At 40.5% G+C, this 19,254-nt stretch overlaps 1 protein-coding gene across 3 annotated transcripts in view; it reads right to left on the reverse strand.

Annotated features, from left to right (window-relative positions):
* The window catches only part of PTPRO (protein tyrosine phosphatase receptor type O), a 156,508-nt gene that overhangs the window by 48,822 nt on the left and 88,432 nt on the right, over window positions 1–19,254 (reverse strand). For 2 of the 3 annotated variants that reach the window (XM_063358805.1, XM_063358797.1), the window contains exons 2-7: window positions 18,173–18,446; window positions 9,276–9,434; window positions 7,120–7,272; window positions 5,041–5,487; window positions 3,885–4,046; window positions 883–1,082 (exon numbers count right to left, since the gene is read on the reverse strand). In XM_063358805.1, coding sequence (XP_063214875.1) covers window positions 883–1,082; window positions 3,885–4,046; window positions 5,041–5,487; window positions 7,120–7,272; window positions 9,276–9,434; window positions 18,173–18,446 — 1,395 coding nt within the window. The remainder of the gene's footprint in view (window positions 1–882; window positions 1,083–3,884; window positions 4,047–5,040; window positions 5,488–7,119; window positions 7,273–9,275; window positions 9,435–18,172; window positions 18,447–19,254) is intronic. The other variant, XM_063358812.1, reaches the window with a different exon arrangement.

The raw sequence follows: 19,254 nt of genomic DNA on the forward strand, positions 1-19,254 counted from the left end.
TGCCCCTGTCCTGGTTTCAGCTGGGATAGAGTTATTTTTCTTTCTGGTGGCTGCTGGGTTTCAGATTTGGTATCAAAGGAACGTTGATAATGCATATTGGTTTAGTTGTTGCCAGGTGATGTTTATAGTTTTCAAGGACTTTTTTTCAGCTTCCCATAGAAGCTGAGAGGGAGCATAGACAGAACAAGCTGCCCAAAGGAATACTGCATACCAGAGATGCCACGCTCAGTATTACAAAGCAGGGTTGGCAGCGGGGCGGGAATCCACAATCAGCGTTCGGGATAGGCTGGACAGCCAATTCACCTGGTGGTGAGAGTGACTTACGTTGTATTACTTTACCTTGTATATTCTTTTACCATTATAGTTATTATCATTGGGTTTGTTTTTTTTGTTGTTGTTGGTTGTTTTCTCTTGGTGTTCTGTTAAACTGTCTTTATCTCAGCCCACTAGGTGGTGGGTTTTTTTCCTTTCCCCTCCTTTTCTCTCTCTTCTCCCTACTCTTCTGGGGGAGAAGAGGGAGAATATAAGCAAGCAGCTGTGTGGTCTGAGCTGCTGGCTGGGGTTAAACCACAACAGCCACAAAAATGTCTCAAAAGGTACAACACAGCTCACAAGCTCGAACGAAGGATTGGCCACAGTCCCTCCAACAGAAACAGAATTTTAACACTACTGTGGTTTCCTGCAACACTTTCCTTCCCGAATGCTGTGCTCTCCCCTCCGCTCTGCACCACCTGTGTCCCTTTAGATTGCAGAAGGGAGCACCTACTGCTGTGCTCTGCAGCCCTGAGCCTGATAGGGCCCTTGGGCACCGCGATCCCAAACAGCAGGGTGGTTAGCAAATTTTTTCCTGTATTTGAAAAGGCTCCAGCTTCCACCATTTACCTCAGTGCAGTAGTGCTTTTCAAGCCTTTGACTTTCCTTTTGCTTCTGACAGGTCAGAGAGACCACAGACACGATGGTGCCGTTGCCGCCGCTCTCTTGTGATGCTGTCCAGGATGTCAGGGCAGTAGTGGAGCTCAGCACCGTCACGGTCACGTGCTGGGGCTTTTCAGTGAGCTCTTCTATCCATTCACCTGTGGGGCCTGGGACAAGTCCCAAAAGCACAATTGAGCAAGCCACTCTACACATTTGAGGCACTGATGTTAAAATATCAGTCTTTCATGGGATTATTTAGTACTGGTGGAAGAGGCTGGACTGACGGCTGTCCATCTCCACAGCACTCGGGCAGTGAAGGTGGCAGCCCCCGGGAAACAGCCTGTGGCTGGTGCTATTTCACCTGTAGCAGAGCAGGAGATGATGAGAGAAACGTCCCTGTCAGAAAATTCAGATTGCAGTATTCTCTATTGCTCACCAGAAACCACCCAGAAATATCAGATTTGCTCCAAGGCGATGTTTAAAAGCAGTGACATCCAATAATGGACAGATCATTGACAAATATTAAAGGACAAGCACACAAATTTTTTGGCCTCTCCACAGGCTTACCTACCCTCTAAGTGTACTACAGCCTCGAAGCGTGAAAATCGAGTTCACAGTGGTTACCACAGTGAAGAACCTCATTCTCCATCAGACTTTTTGAAGCACTTAGCGGAGAACACAGGTTTAAATACAGATAAAATAAAAATTTGGAAAGTAACTTCAGCTAGAGTTGGTCAAAATTCCAGATTGCATGAAAATTGTCAGCTTTTTGTGTCACTTTTTAACTGACGCTTGTGACAGTTCCCTCCTTGACGTCCCTTTTCTCCACACAATTCTAATGGTGCTTGAAGTTTATTGAGAAAATATAACAAATGCCAGAGCAAGAATTTGGTGTAAGATCAGCCTATAAGATTTGACATTTCAGACTGCTATCTGAGTGCAACAAAAATATCGTGTAATACAAGCCAGTAATTTGACAGGATGATTCACTGAGTGAATGTTACAAGGATAAGATAAGGCTGAAGCTGTGAGCAAAATTTATTCATGACAGCAGACCCACACCTATTCAGGTAAGAAGAGGAATTAGATCATTAGGTTAATCTCTGGAGCCAGTGGATGTCCGTGTAACTCTTATAATTCAGAAATTTTTTCAGCATCAGCCTTAAGGGAACTGAGTTAGCTCACGCCACGGCCCAAAGTTATAGTCCTCACACAAAAAAGCCTACTTGATTAAACTCATAAAGAGGAATGGAAAAGCAATTCCACCGTAAGAGTACTTGCCCACATCTCAGATTTGGCATACTACCAGGAATACATATAAAATCTACCTAAAATACTAAGGATCTTGCGTTTGTCAGAAGGAATGAGACGTTTACCAAGAATCCTCATGTGGTTCTAAAAGGCTGCAAAACTAACAGACAAAACCCAAATCCCCAAACATCCTCATGTGTTATGTGCAAAATGAAAATACTTATTACGTTCCTGTAACATCTTAGTACTTTATACCCAATGAGATTCAAGTTCATCCTTAATCTAGCAATCGGTAGACCTACACTTTGGATTAACGTTTTCTCATTTCTCTCAGGTCTCTGTCCCCAGTTAGTAGACTTCATGAAGGACACTGTATTGCATATTGCTTAGTGGAAATTAGTCACACCTTGTAAAATGGAATAACATTGGGTACTAATAGCAACGCTACATAATTTATTTGATATACTTGTATACTTATATGTACTTTAATGTTTTCCATAGAATGAAGCTGTCTAATAACTATTCCTAAAGAAAACCAGAAGACAGTGAAATTACAACAGCAGAGACCCTTTCTCTCATGTGCCGTTTCCTCTTTTCTCGTTGTTTTCCAAGTACTGTTTCTTTCAACTATAACGTTGTTAAAAACACAGGAGCGATAGTGGAATTCGGTTACATGCAGTCAAGCATTATGATGAATTTAAGCCTAAATAGTTCGTATTTGTAAATATTACAAGCTACTAAAGACACCATTTTTGTTAGTAATGGACTTAATTACTTGAGTACATTTCCTTTTAATATGAATATTTCTGCCAGCCTTAGCTACCCTGTCTTGTTGCAGCATTCATGGTTCGTGATTTCTCACATGTAAAATTGTGTCGTGCTGCAAGTATTCCCCTATTCTCATTGTATGGATATTTTGTAGGCTATATCTATTCCCTTCTGTAGAAAAAGGTACAAAGGTGACCACAGCCGTCAGAAGGATAATAATCTGAATTCACCAACACCTGTCTCACTTGCTGATCTAATTGTCAGTCATGATACTAGTTTACACAGTAGTGTATTATTATTTTGTCTTTTACTAAGTCTTCCGTTAAGAAAGCCTGGGATTCTACAGGGAAATAATAAATTACTTTTTCTCCTCTGAATTTAGCAGGCTGAACTATTTCATCTACTGTAATTTGCCCCGCGTTCTCTCAGAGACCATGTAATTTCAGAGTTCAGGGTTTAATTGTGCAATTCCCACACTCTCAGCCTGAGATGCCCTTCATCCCTAACCCGGTACATACAGCCTCCAGGAGTAAGGAAGTTAAATATTTCCAAGAATCTCTATAACCACCGACTTAATTCTCGGAATTAAATCCTCTCTTTGAAATATGCAAGAGGGGAACCTGTTTCAGTGAGCCTCTTCCAAACACTAGGCAATGACTCTAAATGATCTTTTAACGTCTCTTCCAACACAAACCATTCCATGGTTCTATGACTCTACCAAATACTTCACCTGTTTTCAGTTCTTAGCTCTGCCGAGACGGCATGATGAAGGCCCTTCCAGGCAGGATACAACATATTTGCACTATATTTCCTTCTCTGGCACAGGGAACTCCAGAACACCAGACTCTTCTGATCCTGCAGCAGATGCCATAGCTGCCACAGTGGTCAAACTCTGTACATGAAAGTTATATTGGTCTGGGAGAAAAAGACAGGTTTGTTGAGATACTTACTGATGTAAAAGCTAAGTGTTTTTGCTGATTGACTTCCACGAACTTCACAAGAGCCAGAGGAGCTAAATGTTGTTACGGACAACTTATATTTTCCTGGTTCTTTCAGTTCGGCAACAAATTTGTGAGTGTCCTCACTTACTGTCAAAAATTCTGTGGAGTTCTCTAAATCAGGGTAAAAAAAAGTGTGGATTAATTGAAATTTGAAAGCCACTGAGGAAATGATTTATATCAGAAATGCTAACGCTGTTTCTGCTGTGGGATTAAAAGGTATCTAAGAGGACTGGATTTATGTGGGTAGTTTTCCTTCTTGCCATCAGCACAAGAGTAATTAATGACTAAGGTTGCAGTATAAGTGTAGAGGAACAATAAACCCAGGACAAATTCTCATTCAGCAACAGGGATGATAAAATAGGGTTGCCATGACTGTGCAAGTGAAAAACAGCATGGCATGGAAGAAAAGGAGCTTCCAATTTTCTATCTATTGCCTCCTCCTTCTGCAAAAAAAGTATTTGTCCTCAGTGTGGCAAGGCTTATGAAAACTGCTCGTCAGGAAATAAAATTCATTTGGAGAAAACAGATTTTTAAAACAGAAAATCTTTAAGCAACATGGCTACTTTATTGCGTCTCCATCACTTGAAAAGTCTCCCCATTCTCCATCTCAGCCTCCTTGTGGCCTAAGGAACACATTTAGTAGCTGCCTTCTGAGACAACTGTTAATCTGAATGTAGACCCTCTTTTTCTGTATGCCCCTTCCAGTTGATGTCTCCCTGAGAACCTCTCTCAGTGGCTAACAAAGCTACATGATATAATGTACATTCTTTGTCTCAACTTTCTATCGGCTTCTTTCTCCTTTCTCGGATTCCAGAATGGATTTACGATAACTGCAGTGTAAACAGTGCGGCAATATGTGCAACAGTATAAATCTTGTTTAACAAAAGAGAATTGCAAGCTGCGATTTAACCCCTCCTCCCTCACTTTTTATGAAGCCCAACCAGAACTAGAGGCTATCCGGTGGAAGAAAATTCTCAAGAAATACAGGAGATCTAACAAAACCCACTGCAGCAGAGTACTAGGTAATTAATAATTTGTAGAGGAGACAACCCACCAATGGAATTACAGAAAAGGGGTTTGAAAAGTGTATGAGCCTCTGTTTTACCTTCCCTTTCAATATTGATATGGAAACCATCAAACGCAGTAGGAGGCTTTGGTGGTAACCAGGTCAGCACCATTTGTACAGGAAGAAAGGAGGGGGGCTCTGGCTTGAGTTTTCCAGATGTGTTGACTTCATTGGCCTCATAATCACTGGAAACCGCATTGACAAACTCCCCTTCACCCTCTGACGACTCAGCTTCGTTAGACCACCAATATGGCTGTGACGTGGTTTCGTACTCGGTGCCGTTATAGCGGTAGTCTGGCCAGGCTGCAGATGTGTTCGCTACTGGAATGTCAGGTGGGTTGTCAGAAAAATGGCTATGTTTTTCTTTCCTTATGATTTCTTGTGGCCCAATGAAGGATTCTTCTGCAAAATTTCCGCTATGCTCTTCCCAGTTGTTTCTGTTGATTGGTACAATCTGAACAGAAATGTTTCGAGGTGGGTAAGGAACTAAAAGAGAAGCAAGGGTTAGTCTTTTAATAGGTATGTTCTGTGCATCTTTATGATGTGTTAATTCCCCTGGAGAACATTGTTTGCAGAAAAACAGTGCATCCATGGATAATTTTAAATACCTTGTTCTTATTAAGATTCTCCCTTCTCTTACATGTAATTATAGCAGAAGTGATTCTAGTGGGATCAAGATGAGTGTAAATTCACAGAAGAATCATGACTCAAGAATACCAGGAAGAAAAGCAGATGTGAAGTCACAGTAAATCAGAGTTCAGTGCCATTACAGCAGCAAGGCTACTCATGTAAGAGTAGATTTTAATTTATTTTATTGTGTCTTCCAGAAAGATCTTGATCATGGAAAAAATTACTTCTGTAGAAATGAATTGAAAAAAAAAATATGCAAAACTAATATATGGCATAGCTCATATTTAAAAAGTATGACTTTCATGTTCCTGTAGGGCTTTTCATATGCTTTTTAGTGGCCGCCTTTTCACAAGCATTGAACATCAGTTTAAATTTTAATATTTGTGAAAGCCTGATCTCAAGACTTGGGTCTCAAGAAGACAAAATTGTGGCATGCAAAGAAGTTACTTCAACTTATGCCAGGAGGTGAACACACAGCATTTTGTCTGCCACACTGTAATTGCTTGTCCATCATCTGCCCTTATACGCAACAAGTGTGAGTAGCCCCTGCAAACAATTTTGACTGGCAACTTTTAAAATGACACCTTACAACACAGTAATTTGTTCACCTCCCCTGTCCCAGCCGCGGCCACTGATACAAAACCAGACACTACAATTTCATGGCAGTTCATGTGAAGAATGAGGGATGAGAGGGCAGCAGGAAAGAAAAATGTGACCCTGTTGGTTGCATTGTTATGGTTCAATATCGCGATAACTATGTTTAGGATTCTCAGGACAGAGCTCAGCTGGCATCAGTTGGCTTTACTCGGTCCAAGGCAAAGGACCAACATCAGCGTACTCATCTGAAGATTGGGCCTTTTGATTTTGCCACTGGTTCATTTCACTTTGGACCCTGGAAAATGTCTGTGGTCCAACAGATTAAGAGGCAAGTTTTGGGCACCATCCCAGGACCAAATTAAATTAGTTCTGGGCCTTGAACAAATGCAATTTTCAGCCTTTGCAATATTGCTGTCTTGGAAATTAAAAGTTCATGCTTCAGGGCATAAACTGGCCGCCAAGTAGGGCGAATATGACATTCTTCTTCTCTGTGATAGAAGACTGCACAATGAGGAAGGCTTTCTCCAACGGTTTAGCTGTGATTCACTGCGCAAGGAGACAGACCAATATGGATAGATCAACAGTACGCTCAATGCGGCTATTCCAGTGGCTTAAAAATTAATTCCCAGCACAAGGCCTAGGATTTCTCATGAGAAGCAGAATTGATTTTCTAAGAAGCAAGCTTTATAACAGAAACACTCATGCAAATTTCCCTTTGCCCTGTATTGTACACATAACCCTCCGCACCAGCCACAGCATCCTGGCCGGGAGCAGCTCCCAGGACAGCTCCCACACAGACCCTCCTCCCTGTGGGATCAATCCCCTCCCCATGGCAGAAAGGAAAGGAGACAGACAGACTTGGAGCAGATGGTACATAATCATTTTCTTCACCTGTTCTGTGCTGTTTGGGCTCATGCTGGACCCCGCTGTATTCCACCAGCGTGCTTTTGTTGAAGGTTGCTTCTGATACCAACTGAAACGTGATGTTACTGTAGCATATACCTGGTAGCCAGTGATTGAAAACTGTTTTACCTTTAAAGAAATCTGCAGAAGGTTTAAAAAGAAAAGAAGAAAGGGGAAAAAAAAAAAGAGGAAAATACATCACATGTTCACTTTCTGATAATGCGACTGCACAATGCTGAACTGGCAGTGTTTCAGATGTTTAAACATCGCTCAGCCCGGTCTGAGACATGAAATTCTAATAATTCAGTTTGCCAACATTTTTCATTTTTTTCTGGCTGTCAAAGCCACTTTGCTACAAAAAAAAAAAAAAAAAAAGCCCAGCACAAGAAACACGAGGTGCTTTTCACAGGAAAGGGAACTGAATCTGGCAACCTGTTCCACGTGACACTGAATGTCTCAAAGAGCATCTGACAGTTTCTGCAGACCTTTAACCGCCGCAGGCAAAAGGCGCCTTGGTCTTTTGCTGACTGAGGCATGAGGCTCGGGGTGGACGCTGAAAGGGACGCATCCACCACGCAACTGAGCACAAGCCGCGGAACTGAGAGCCGAGCTCACCTCCACCACCACTACACGTACGGGCTGAAGAGAAGTTGCTTAGGGCTGCGTGGCTACGGGAAGGAGTGTGCGAGTTGATTAGTGAATCTCTTAATTCAGGTTGACTTTTTTATTAATCAGCAGCTGCAGCATTGCAGCTCCTGGAACCGTGTATTAGCTGTAAAAGACAAAAATTACTGTTTGTATCCCTTTTCTTCTCTGGAAAAGGGTCACCTATATTTTGTGCTATACTCCAGAATCTGCCTAACTTTGGCACTTCAAAGCATTGAAAATGTGATTTCTAGCCCCACTCTGTACTGAAGCAACGAGACTCCAAAAATTTTTCTGACCTCCTTCTGCAGGTGCGTATCTCCCTCTGCTGACTTTAGAGAGAGCTTACAGTGACCAGATTTCTACGTTGGGAACCTTAGTTCAGCGCCTAAAATTCAACCTAGTGCCTACTGGATTGCTCAAAGGCATTTTAACGCCACTATGCAATGTTAAACCTTTGGGGTTTCAGAGTGTGCAGGTGCCTTTCTCACCCCTTAGGATGCTTTCCATGGGACGGTCCCATTTACACCTTTGAGATAAATGCTATGCTTAAACTATATTGCAGGGCAAAAGGGAGTTCAGTTTTAAACAAATGAAAAAGAAAGCAGAATTTGCTCATTAGATTGTTTAGACGGTTAGATTGGTTGTTTAAACTGTTTAGACTGACGGTCTAGATTGTCAGATCGACTGCCTTTGATTAGATTATTTTAAGAAAAATGAAATTTATAATATGCAGCAGGGTTCATTAGCTCAGGGACAATACTGAAAGCTACAGTAATACACCGTACTACACAGCGTAGTACTATTAGCCCTGTGTCACTCTACGGTGATAGACAACTACCAGGTTTAAATCCTGCACCAGGAATCAGATATATTGAACGTGTTTCCCAGCTCTGGGAGATCCCAGAGCTCTCCTGTCAGCTATTCACCAAAGAGGAAACCTTCGCCAGAGGGAAGGGACTGGGAACTTTATAATGATTTCAAGTGACACAGAATGTCATCCAGGGATTTCAGCAAGCACATCTAGAAAGCAGAAACGTATCTCCAACCTTCCTACTGAGTTTTGTGTTTCCTTCCTTTTTGCTTTTCTTTTGCTTTGGATTGTACAGCAGCAGGGAAGATAAAAAAATGGTGGAGAATGTTTTGTATTTTAGTGTACATGTTTATTTGGAAACACCAGAAATTGGTGATCCCTTCGCAGGTTGATTTCAGAACCGATTAAAAGAATCCAGACGGCCCAATCTTCCTCCAAAATCCAAAAGAAAGGAAGCGTCACTAGAACTAGGATGGGAAACAGGTTTAAATCCAAAGAGAACCACTGGCTCAATTCAAAGACCCTTCCCCTTACTGCACGATATAAAAATTATTATATGAACGGACACATTACCAGAAATATTAATCTTTATAACAAATACATGCCACAACCACACCTAAGACCACTGTTTAAAATGTTTCCAGCAGAGTTAGCATTAAGTTTTAGTGGAATAGTTTCCTCCTACCTTTGTACAGCATTGTTCGGTAGTCTTTTCCTTCCCAATAGCTTATATTTACCCTGGTAAAGACATTGTACTTCTCTGGGTACTGAATTTCAAACAACACGCCTGTTTCTGGAGATGGTTTGTAATCATAGATAGAAACACTGCTCACAGGAAGGGGTTCTAAAGGATATACAAATAAAAGGAAAAAAGGAAGAAAGGAGCACATTAATAGGAAAACTGAGTTCTTGACACATACACAACACCAAAGAAACAAACGGTTTTGCTAGGTACGGCACAGGCACTCTTAAATCTACCAGCTGATATCTGGGGCTTCACAGAGGTCTGGGACAAAGCTACTCGGGACGTTGGCAAAGCCAAGATTTGTGCGTTCTCTCACAAAACAATTTATGTTCTTGACACTTAGACTTCAACGGAAAAAATTCCTTATTTGCCACAAAAAATAAGGTTATTATTTAAGCACTCACAGTCATGACCCCAGAAAGATCTTCATCTTTAATGCCTGCTAGTCATGTAGAAATGCCCAGACAAACACAACTAAACACTTGCAATTGCTCATAACTTTGGCATATATCTAAATGTTTTAGATAAGCTGAGAAGGTTATCAGTGTAATGGCCAAAGGAAGCTACCTGAGTTAAGACTTTCTGATATGCATTAATTTCTTTGTTTCATGGGTAATTGCATGGTCCGCGTTCCTACCATATCGGAGAGGGCCAATATCTTTGACTTATTTATCCACACCAAATATAGCAACCACAAATATAGCAATCCACACCACCACTTCTACCAAATATAGCAGTACCGTTATTTTACAGATGAAGAACTGTGGTACGGGGAAGGAAAGTGGTTTACCAGGGGGCACAGGGGAAGCCTAAGCACAGAAAGGAGGTAAGCGCGGAACTGCCGATCTAGTGCTCGCAACTCCGATCCAGGCGGGCTATAAAAGGTAAGAAAAATAGCCTGTGGCCTGTGATGTGACATCTAGACCAGTTTAGTTCTGTTGACTACAGAACGCTGTGTCAATTCACTGTAGCTGGGAGTGTGGATTGTTGCTAATAAGACAGCCACAGTTTTATTCAGCCTGTTATCCACTAAAAAAAAAATTAAAATTAAAAATTTAGCTTTTTAGTCAATGCTCTCCTTAGCAAGAAAAAAACCAAAACTACAGCAACCCGACTATACACTGATTAAGAGTGCAAAGCAGATATTCAAAACAAGGTTATAGTGTTAGCTGAAATTTGTCATACTGGCATTTTTGAATAGAGGTAGTTAATGAACAACGCCCTCAGTAATTATGCCTACATCCTACAAGTTTTTTGCCTACAAGTTTTATTGTGTCGATTTAGTTCCCACAGACGTTAGGGAACAGATTGAAAAAATCAGGCTGTTCATTAGCATGGCCTTAGAGGACACATTTGAGTTCAAAGTTCTGCTGTGGTAGACACTGGAGAAAAACTAATAAAATATTTTTTCTCAAAGAGCAAGAGCAAAGAGTAGATGAAAAGGAAGAGCAGTATCAGTTTCCTAAGTGGAATTACACCACGGAAGGTGGAATAGGCTAATCAAAGGTGGAAAAGCAAGACCATAGTGGAAGCAAAAATTAAATCCCAATTAATAGCACGGTATTTTCATCACAGCACTAAGTTTCCAGATGTGAGGAGAAGAAAAAACAACTAAGAGCAAAAGCCAGAGAAGCAAACAGAATCTCTCCCCAAGTCTTAAGAAGAAGTTGAGTTGTCATTTTTAACTTTGAGCATAGGAATGCAGAGTTGTGGGATTATTGAACTATTTCTCACGGCAAAGATGCTTCATTAGCTTCAGGTAAACACCTGTACACCAGTATATTTGTATGTTAACCGCTTACAAATAGAAACTCCCAATCTTATAGATACCAACAGGCACTTCAGTGATGTGATCTGTGAAAATTTTGCCGACAATTCATGATGGACTGGAAATAAATAGGAGTAAAGCAGATCACAGGAAACAAAGCCTACCCTCTTCTTTCTGCTGAGGCTTTCCCTGGTGCTCATTCTGAAATAAATAGTTCATCTGACTACCCACATGACCAGAGGGTTCATATCACAGCTCACATAGCACGCCATAGTAGTTTAAACGACAATAACAATCTCTAAATAGCACAACTCTTGCATGCAGTCATCTTTCATGTTAGCGGGTGTGCCCTGGGCTTTCTTCTGCTATCTCATTCACATCTGAGGTCTCCTTATTTCTGAAAGAATCACTGAAACTTTCTTATGTCGGTGATTAAATTACCCCATTTATTCCTTCCTACAACAAATCAAATAAAGGATGGAAGTTATATTCATTTTTAATCCAAATGGTTTTTCCTCCTGATGCTTTGATTTAATTAACCAATAATTGAATTAAGCAGTAATCCACACAGACTCCCTTTCTTGTTGTTATCTTCTGCTTACTATCCTCTCCTTGCTCATGGCTGATGTTAGCAGAGTAGCATGAGTGATATAATGCAATTTAAAGATTCTTCCATTATCTTACTTCCTTCAGTACCAAATCTTCACATCAAAAGCTATTTGCACACTGTGAAATTAAAAGGACACTCAGCAGATACAAATCGTGTTCTGTTTTTTCACTTACTAACTGCTCCTAGGGTTATTAAACTTAAAAAATATGTAAAATGACACTCTTCACTATCTATATTTATAATTCAGAGCATAAACAGTCTGGTCTTTTTAATTTTACAGATTTCAGTATTTGGGATCCAGCTTTTCGCAGATTACAGTGGTTCTCAAGAAATAGCCTAAATGAAGCGTAATGTAATACTTCAGAAAATTTAGAGCCTTGTAAATGCTCAGCACTACATTGACATCTGAAGTCATATTACAGAAGGGACTTAGGGGATTTCAATGTCCCTCTAATAGCATGTTTAAGGCACTCCTTCATGTACAATCTCTTTATTTTTAGTCCAAACCATGACACAGATTATACTAAACGCACATAGACAAGCTTGCAGGATTAAGACCTAAATTTGACTTTCTTAGTGTCTCAGAATTTGCTGCTCCTATAGCAACTACTTTCCCATTATATCTATTTATGAGAAGCTTAACTTTTGTGTTTCTCCTGGACTCTACAGCATTTTGCATTTCACACATAGTTTGCATTTATACAAACACCAAGACAGCAGAAGAAATGCTGCTAACCTCTTCCTCAAATGCCCTGGAAAATTCTGGATGCTAAATCCTACATTAATGCATTCAGTCTGTACCAAGCACATTAAAGTTTGTCATTCAGTGGAAAAAAAGAAAAAAGAAAAAGAAACATTGAAAATAAGTACCATATTCCAGTCAAAATCCATTTGGTTTTAATATTCGGAGATCAGGTCACTCGACGGATTCAATTAATGACTGATGACTGTGGTAGCTTAGATGTAGTAATACATGTCGGTGGTTGAAAGGGGACTGAGATCAACTCTCTTGCTTCTCACACTCAAACCCAAATTAATCATGATTTACCTTCATATTGTGACTTTTATAAAAAAGAAGCCCCATTAGTGGAGTGACGTAACTCCTGTGGGTAATCCCCTTTATTCAGAAGAAGAAGTTGTGAACTACATAACTTTCTCCCCAGCATGACACTATTTCCATATTTATATGGTTACTGGGAGTAAGTCATAGCCTGGGTAAAGCTTCCATTATGCTATAAACTGTAGGGATCATTTTATCTCTTGCTAAAAATCAACCATTGTAGAGATTAAACAGCTGCTGTTTAATACTTTAGGAACATAATGTTCAACTTTATGATATGCAATAGAGGATACCATGTGCAATTGCTTATGAAGGGGGAGTGTAAGTGAAAGTAGTATCCGAGCAATTATGCTACATACTGCAATTCCGAGATGCCCACATAACGTGACTAATGAAAAGCCAATACAAACTAAAAAATGATGCTGTCACAAGAACAAAAGTGTATCTTTTGTTCTGGAAAAGATTTAGCCCGATATTTTAAATCAGCCTTCCAATGGAAATTACGGCAGGAAAAAATACTTATATGGATGCAGCTCTTTTTGTTTCTTTGATTCTGATGGAGGGTTTTTTCACCTTAAAAAGGGGATAACATGATTTTTTGGCTGGGGAAAGATAAGCACTAATAGACCTAGATGTTCTCCTGAGTTACGTTTCAAATTTAGGGCTGCCACGAATAACCAGCCTTTTTAAAGATGTGCCATGTCATCCTCCAAGAAAGAAAAGCACGAAGGGCTTCAGCTTTACATTTCATTGGAAAAAAAAAACAAACCCAACCTCTGAAGCTCCTACTTCAACAGCTCTGATCCATTAACGAGCCAGAGGAAAGGATTCGACCTGCTGAATCACTTCCTGCAGCATCTGGCACAATGACAACCGAGCATTAACTAGGTCTAACGCCAACTACTTTTCTGAGAGCTGAAGAGATCAGAGTCCCAGGCAGCAGGCCCGCTGGTCTCTTGAGGAGAATATTTTTTTTTTTTTGAAGACACAGAGGCAGAACTCTCCCTAAAGGGAATATATTTTACAGTGATTTATGTAAGGAATCATACGCTTTTGAAACAATGAGACATTTACTACTCAAAACTCCTAATCGCAAGCTAAAATAAGTCAGGCAAAGCTGCTCTTAATTACCCTCAGAGATCCTGAGATCCTGATTTCTCCGATTCCCAGCAGAGACACATTTTTTTCTACAGCACACAATAGCTTTGCAATGTACTGCTCTCCCCATTCCTTCAAACATACAAACATTTTTTCCTTCACAACAAAACTTGACATTGCATTTGAAAAAAAAAAAAGGCTATATGGGTATGAGTCACCCTGGGAAGAGTAAAACAAGGCTTCAAGCTGGGAAAATGGAGAATGAGTGAGCATTTCAGTCACTGATTTTACATCCATGCTCTTTCTTTCTCTCATAAACTACTTTAAAACCAATTAGTAATAAGGTGGGTCTTACTTTCAAATATTGCAAAGCACTAAAATAATTATATAAATTCTGGAGTTACTTCACTCCCATTGAAAAGCCAAAACTCCAAGAGCAGAAGAAAGCAGGCTTGAAATAAATACCTGGACGACATCTAACTTTGCCCAGATTGAAAACTGGAAGGAAGGTCATTTTGATAGGCACAAGACAATTGCACACACAGGTATCTGGCCAGAACGTCGAGACTCACGCACCTATTCTTGTGAAAACCACCACAGGGATCTTTAATAATAAGTGGTCAGGGTTTCAGCTTTTCTGCCTCAGTGAAGCACTGAGCCCAATGTGCTGAACGTAGCCTTGCTACAGAATCAGAAGGAAAAGTGCTATTTTGTGCTCAAATTCTGTTTTACAGGTTTCTTATCTAAGAGCCGAACGCGCCCTGTTCATCTTCTCCTTCTAAAGTCCCAGCTCAGGAAGCAATGCGGGGATGCCGGCTGCGCTCAAGCTGACAAAACCCTTGGGCTCCGAGAAGAAATACTGCAACAAATAGCTCACACTTTAGCAATAGTATTTAACAAATAGCATTACAACAGTCTGGACTACAGAACCTAAACAAGGGAACTCTATAGTCTGTGGTGTTTTGATTAACATGAGAAAGTCCCAAAATGATTCCAGAGACGAGCAGAAAATAAACTGTTCAGTCTTGCAGAGAAGGCCCAAATTAACAACAGAAGTCTCAAATGGTAGCATACTTACATGCATATATATATATATTTATATAATGTCGAGATATTTTATATTTTTATAGGTACATATTTATGCACACATATATTTATAGGTATTCATATTTACACATATATAATTATATATGCATACTTATAATGTATTAAAAAATATATATTGTTAGCTTTTAAAATCATCTTTATCTGGAGGTATCTTTTTTTTCTGGACAGAAATCTTTGAGGGGTAAACCAAAATCCTCCCTGACTTAGGCGGGATGAAGTTTCCACCGGTGAAGAGACATAACCTTTTTCTTGTCCACTAGGCTGAGAATGAGAAGCAGCACATCGCTGAGGGATGTGAACAGGAAAAAGGAAAAGTCATCAAGATATACCATCGGATAACAGAGGTCTTTCACCACTCTCACTGAATTTCTAAGTAGGCAATCTCTTTGATTGACCTTGCTCTCGTTTTGACATGCACAATTTGGATACACACCGCTCTGTGTGAAACTCAGATCTCCAGCATATGGCCAAGCTGGAAGACTACATCTCCCCGCACCGAATCCTTTGCAGACATCAGAAGATCCCAGTAAACTATTGCGAAATATTGAAGTACAGCCTTGGGAATAACCACACTGGCATCGCCGGCTACCCTGCTTAATTTATCTTGTGGCAGCCTAATGAATGGGGCCAATCTGCAACTGGTAAAGCTCTCCCGATACCAATGAAATTAGAGCAGGAATTAATTTGGTCCTGGAAGCTAGTTGCGACATGTAATTTTTTCATGTGTGAGATACAGATGGAATACATTAGATAGTTATATGTCTTTGCATGGTTAAAATAAACAGAGGACGTTAAACAAGCAGAAATAGCATGCGGCATGAAGAAAAACATGAATCTATCCTAATTATTGTCTGCTAAAAAAATCGAGTTAATTAATAGTCAGAAAACGATGTAAAGCAGGCAGTGGATAATACCAATACAAGGAAAAACTAAAATAAGAAAATGAAAACCAAGTTTCATCTACTACAGTTTTGCAGGAGAAGCCAATGGTCACTACATGAGTTTTAAAATCTCTTCCCAAAAGCACTGTACTGAAATAGACCTTAAAAAGCCCAGCCTGCTACGCTGCCTTTTCATCCCAAATTTGCTTTCATTCCTGTGGCCTTGTGCTCAAAAAGAAGAGCTACGTTAGTAGCTGAAGCTGGTACCTGAGAGCTAGCATTAACAGGAAACACTAGAAAGGAGCCTGGGCCCTTTCTCCTGCGAAGCCCACAATTCACAGCACACTTTTAGTGCTCGGTACAGCATCCTTCAACGCTGCCGGCAAAAACGCCCTTTCTTTTCCCTGAACCAGCCTGACTTTCTGTTGAGACAAACCCAGGGAAATTCGCTGTTCCCTCCTTGTTATACGAGTTCCTCAAGCAGCGCTGGCCGACTGCCAAAATCACTGCTCCTTCCGAGGTCTGGGTGAGCAGCGGAGGCCACAGTAGGAAACCCTGAGATGCTGCCAGCACACCCGCAGAAGACAGGTGGTGAAAAGCGGTGGGATCCTTTCTGTTGGAAAGGACACCGTCAAGCCTTGGAGGAGTGAGAATGACGTGAGATATGCCCCTTGGAGCCATCAGCCTCACGGTCTTTCGGGAACACCTCGTGGGAAACCCCTGAGCCAGAAATGGGAAGTCTAAGGCTGGCTTCAATGCGCTGAGGGACGCTGGCTCATTTTTCCTTTAGAGATCCCCTGCACAGGAGCGTGTGCTCCATCTGCCATCCTGGATCACACTTTCCCCTGCTACCAGCGACCTTTGTGGGCTCTGGAGATCAAACAGCAATGAGCCCTGCTGCATGACTGCAAGTGCAACACTCAAAACCCACTGGAAATGCACGGAGAGGCATTTTGTTTCAGTTGTATATGGCACCTGATGCTTCCATTTTTTTCTTTTAAGAAACCAAACAAGCCATAAAATAGGAAATTGGATTAGAATTATTGCTTTGTCTGCAAGGTTAAAGCAGTCAAAGAAAAGGAAATTCAGTCTGCCTATGAACCCTTAAATTGTCTGCTACACATAGATGCTCTCGCACATGTGCCTCATGAAAGACTTGCATTACCCAACCCCATGATATTTTTCCCATGGAACCCTTCATGGGTTGTCCTCATCAGGGCACAACTTGAGCACACAAGGAGAATGTATAGATGATGTAAAATGTGGTTACTCCTAAGTTTCAAGTGCCTCACTCAGTAACATATGAGGCTACCGTAATATGCTTTGAATGCTATTACAGTGGATGTCATTCCTCATTGACAGAATAATGTAAGTACACAAAATCATAACCATTCCTCACCTGCAAGCCAACTAAAACTGTCCATAGATTCTAAGGTGCCATTTACCAAAAAAAAAAAAAAAAAAAAAAAAGTCTGGAAATTGGTTTTGCCCCATCCAAATAATTTTTTTGTCTGTCTTTTCTTGAATCTGTCTTCCAGATGAAAAAATCATTTTATATTCTACAAATTGTTTTCAGGTTGGCACATGGAAACAGTTCTGGAGCAACAGCAGAGCCAGAAATATGGCAGGAATCACACAGAAATCTGTGGTGCTTCGCATAATGATGGAGCAAGCAAAATCACACCTTTCCCCCAGGATCAATGCACCTGCAGGCAGTAAGAGACAGACTACTACAAACATGGTCTCCATCACAAAAACCTGTGTAGAAACACATGCTGTCTACTATCTGCTTTCCAGGTTTATTACTGCTTCAATATATTAGCAATCAGAGAACATTGTTATAGCATTTAAAACAGAATATACCTCATCATGAAACAAGAGTGCTTACACTGAAATGTCAGTCAACACTTTTTATGCTTTTTACTTTTTACAGTCAACACTTCTATGCTTTTAAGGTTACAAAAACCTTTTTTTGGAACTCCTTGTTCAAAGAGTTTAGGATGAACTTCTGGAAAGGAGGTTCATCCATCACTTATTTCAGTATGTTAGATCTCACCAGGCAGTGTTCCAAAAGGGTCACCCAGGGGAAACCCACAGCTGTCCCTTTCTTCTTGCCCAGACCTTGTGAATTTTCACTCACAAGCCTTCTCAACACATACTCCCTACTGTTCTCACACAGGGTTTCGTCCTACACACTGGGAAACAAAACAAACACACCCAACCTTTTCCACAAGAAGAACTTCTGGGGAAAAAAAAACCACACACACACACACAGAAGAAACAGAAGAAAAAAAAGAATAAGGTGTTACTTACTGGTTAACACAGTGATTGATCTTGCTGACTTGGAAACCATATTTGAGTTCACTACCAACAGAGTTACTATGTAATATAGGCCATGGTATTTGGCATTAAAAACCACAGGGGCAGGTAAAGTGCTATTGAATTCTTCAAACTGGAAAAAGTAGTTCTTGGATTCTCCAGCTATCTTCACAACATATACAGAGGATGAGCTCACCACATCAGATGCTTCCAGGGAGACAATGATACAATTGTCGTCTCGGACAGTAACCTGGAAAGGTTCTGTGTTCTACAAGACAAGAAAAAAGACTTCGCTGAAGTAAAATATATTATTTCACTTTTACCCATTTCCCTTGGTATTCATAGGGTACACGTTATATTTGTGATAAAGTTATGTTTCACATTCTCCGAGATAGTTAACATCAAACCCTAGCGATTTTTTTCAGAATACAATTCACAGTCAGCCAAAGTCCACAGGCACCTGATTATCAGGCCAGTCTCTCTGCAGCGGAGGCTGGATCCTGCCGCGTGCTTTCTGATGCTCTGACTACTCAATCCCTTCCATCCCGAGGAACAAAGCCTCCGCCTTTCTTTCCTGACAGAAGGTAGAGCAGAGCAGAAGAAGGATGAGATTAAAAAGGGTATCAGGGACAAGAGGATTTCCAATAGAGCCACAAAGTGTAAGTCATTTAAATCCCCAAAAAAGTGATGATTAAATCAAGACTCTTTTATCTTGCAGAAACAGGATCATATATTCTTCAATGCAATATATTCTGAAAACCTGCAACTGAAGAATAATTTTTGGCACTAAGCTTTTCCAAATATGCTCCTTCCAGCAAGTACCAGGTGATACGCAGCTCTCGACACTATGTCCATGGCTTTGTTTGGTAATTTTTGTTTCCTAAGCTACACCATTTCATTTTCAATATTTCTTTTATTAGTAGTAGAGAGAAAGGAGCAATTTAACCTTGCTCTCATATATCATGAGCATGTTAAGTCATTACCAGCTGAAAACACTTTCCTTTTTATTAATTGCAAACCAGCTGTCAGCAAGAAGCACTCGTTCTCTACAGGAATTTCAAAACAGATTCATGGTA

The sequence above is a fragment of the Chroicocephalus ridibundus genome, chromosome 1 (assembly GCF_963924245.1).
Source record: "Chroicocephalus ridibundus chromosome 1, bChrRid1.1, whole genome shotgun sequence".
Taxonomy (NCBI): domain Eukaryota; kingdom Metazoa; phylum Chordata; class Aves; order Charadriiformes; family Laridae; genus Chroicocephalus; species Chroicocephalus ridibundus.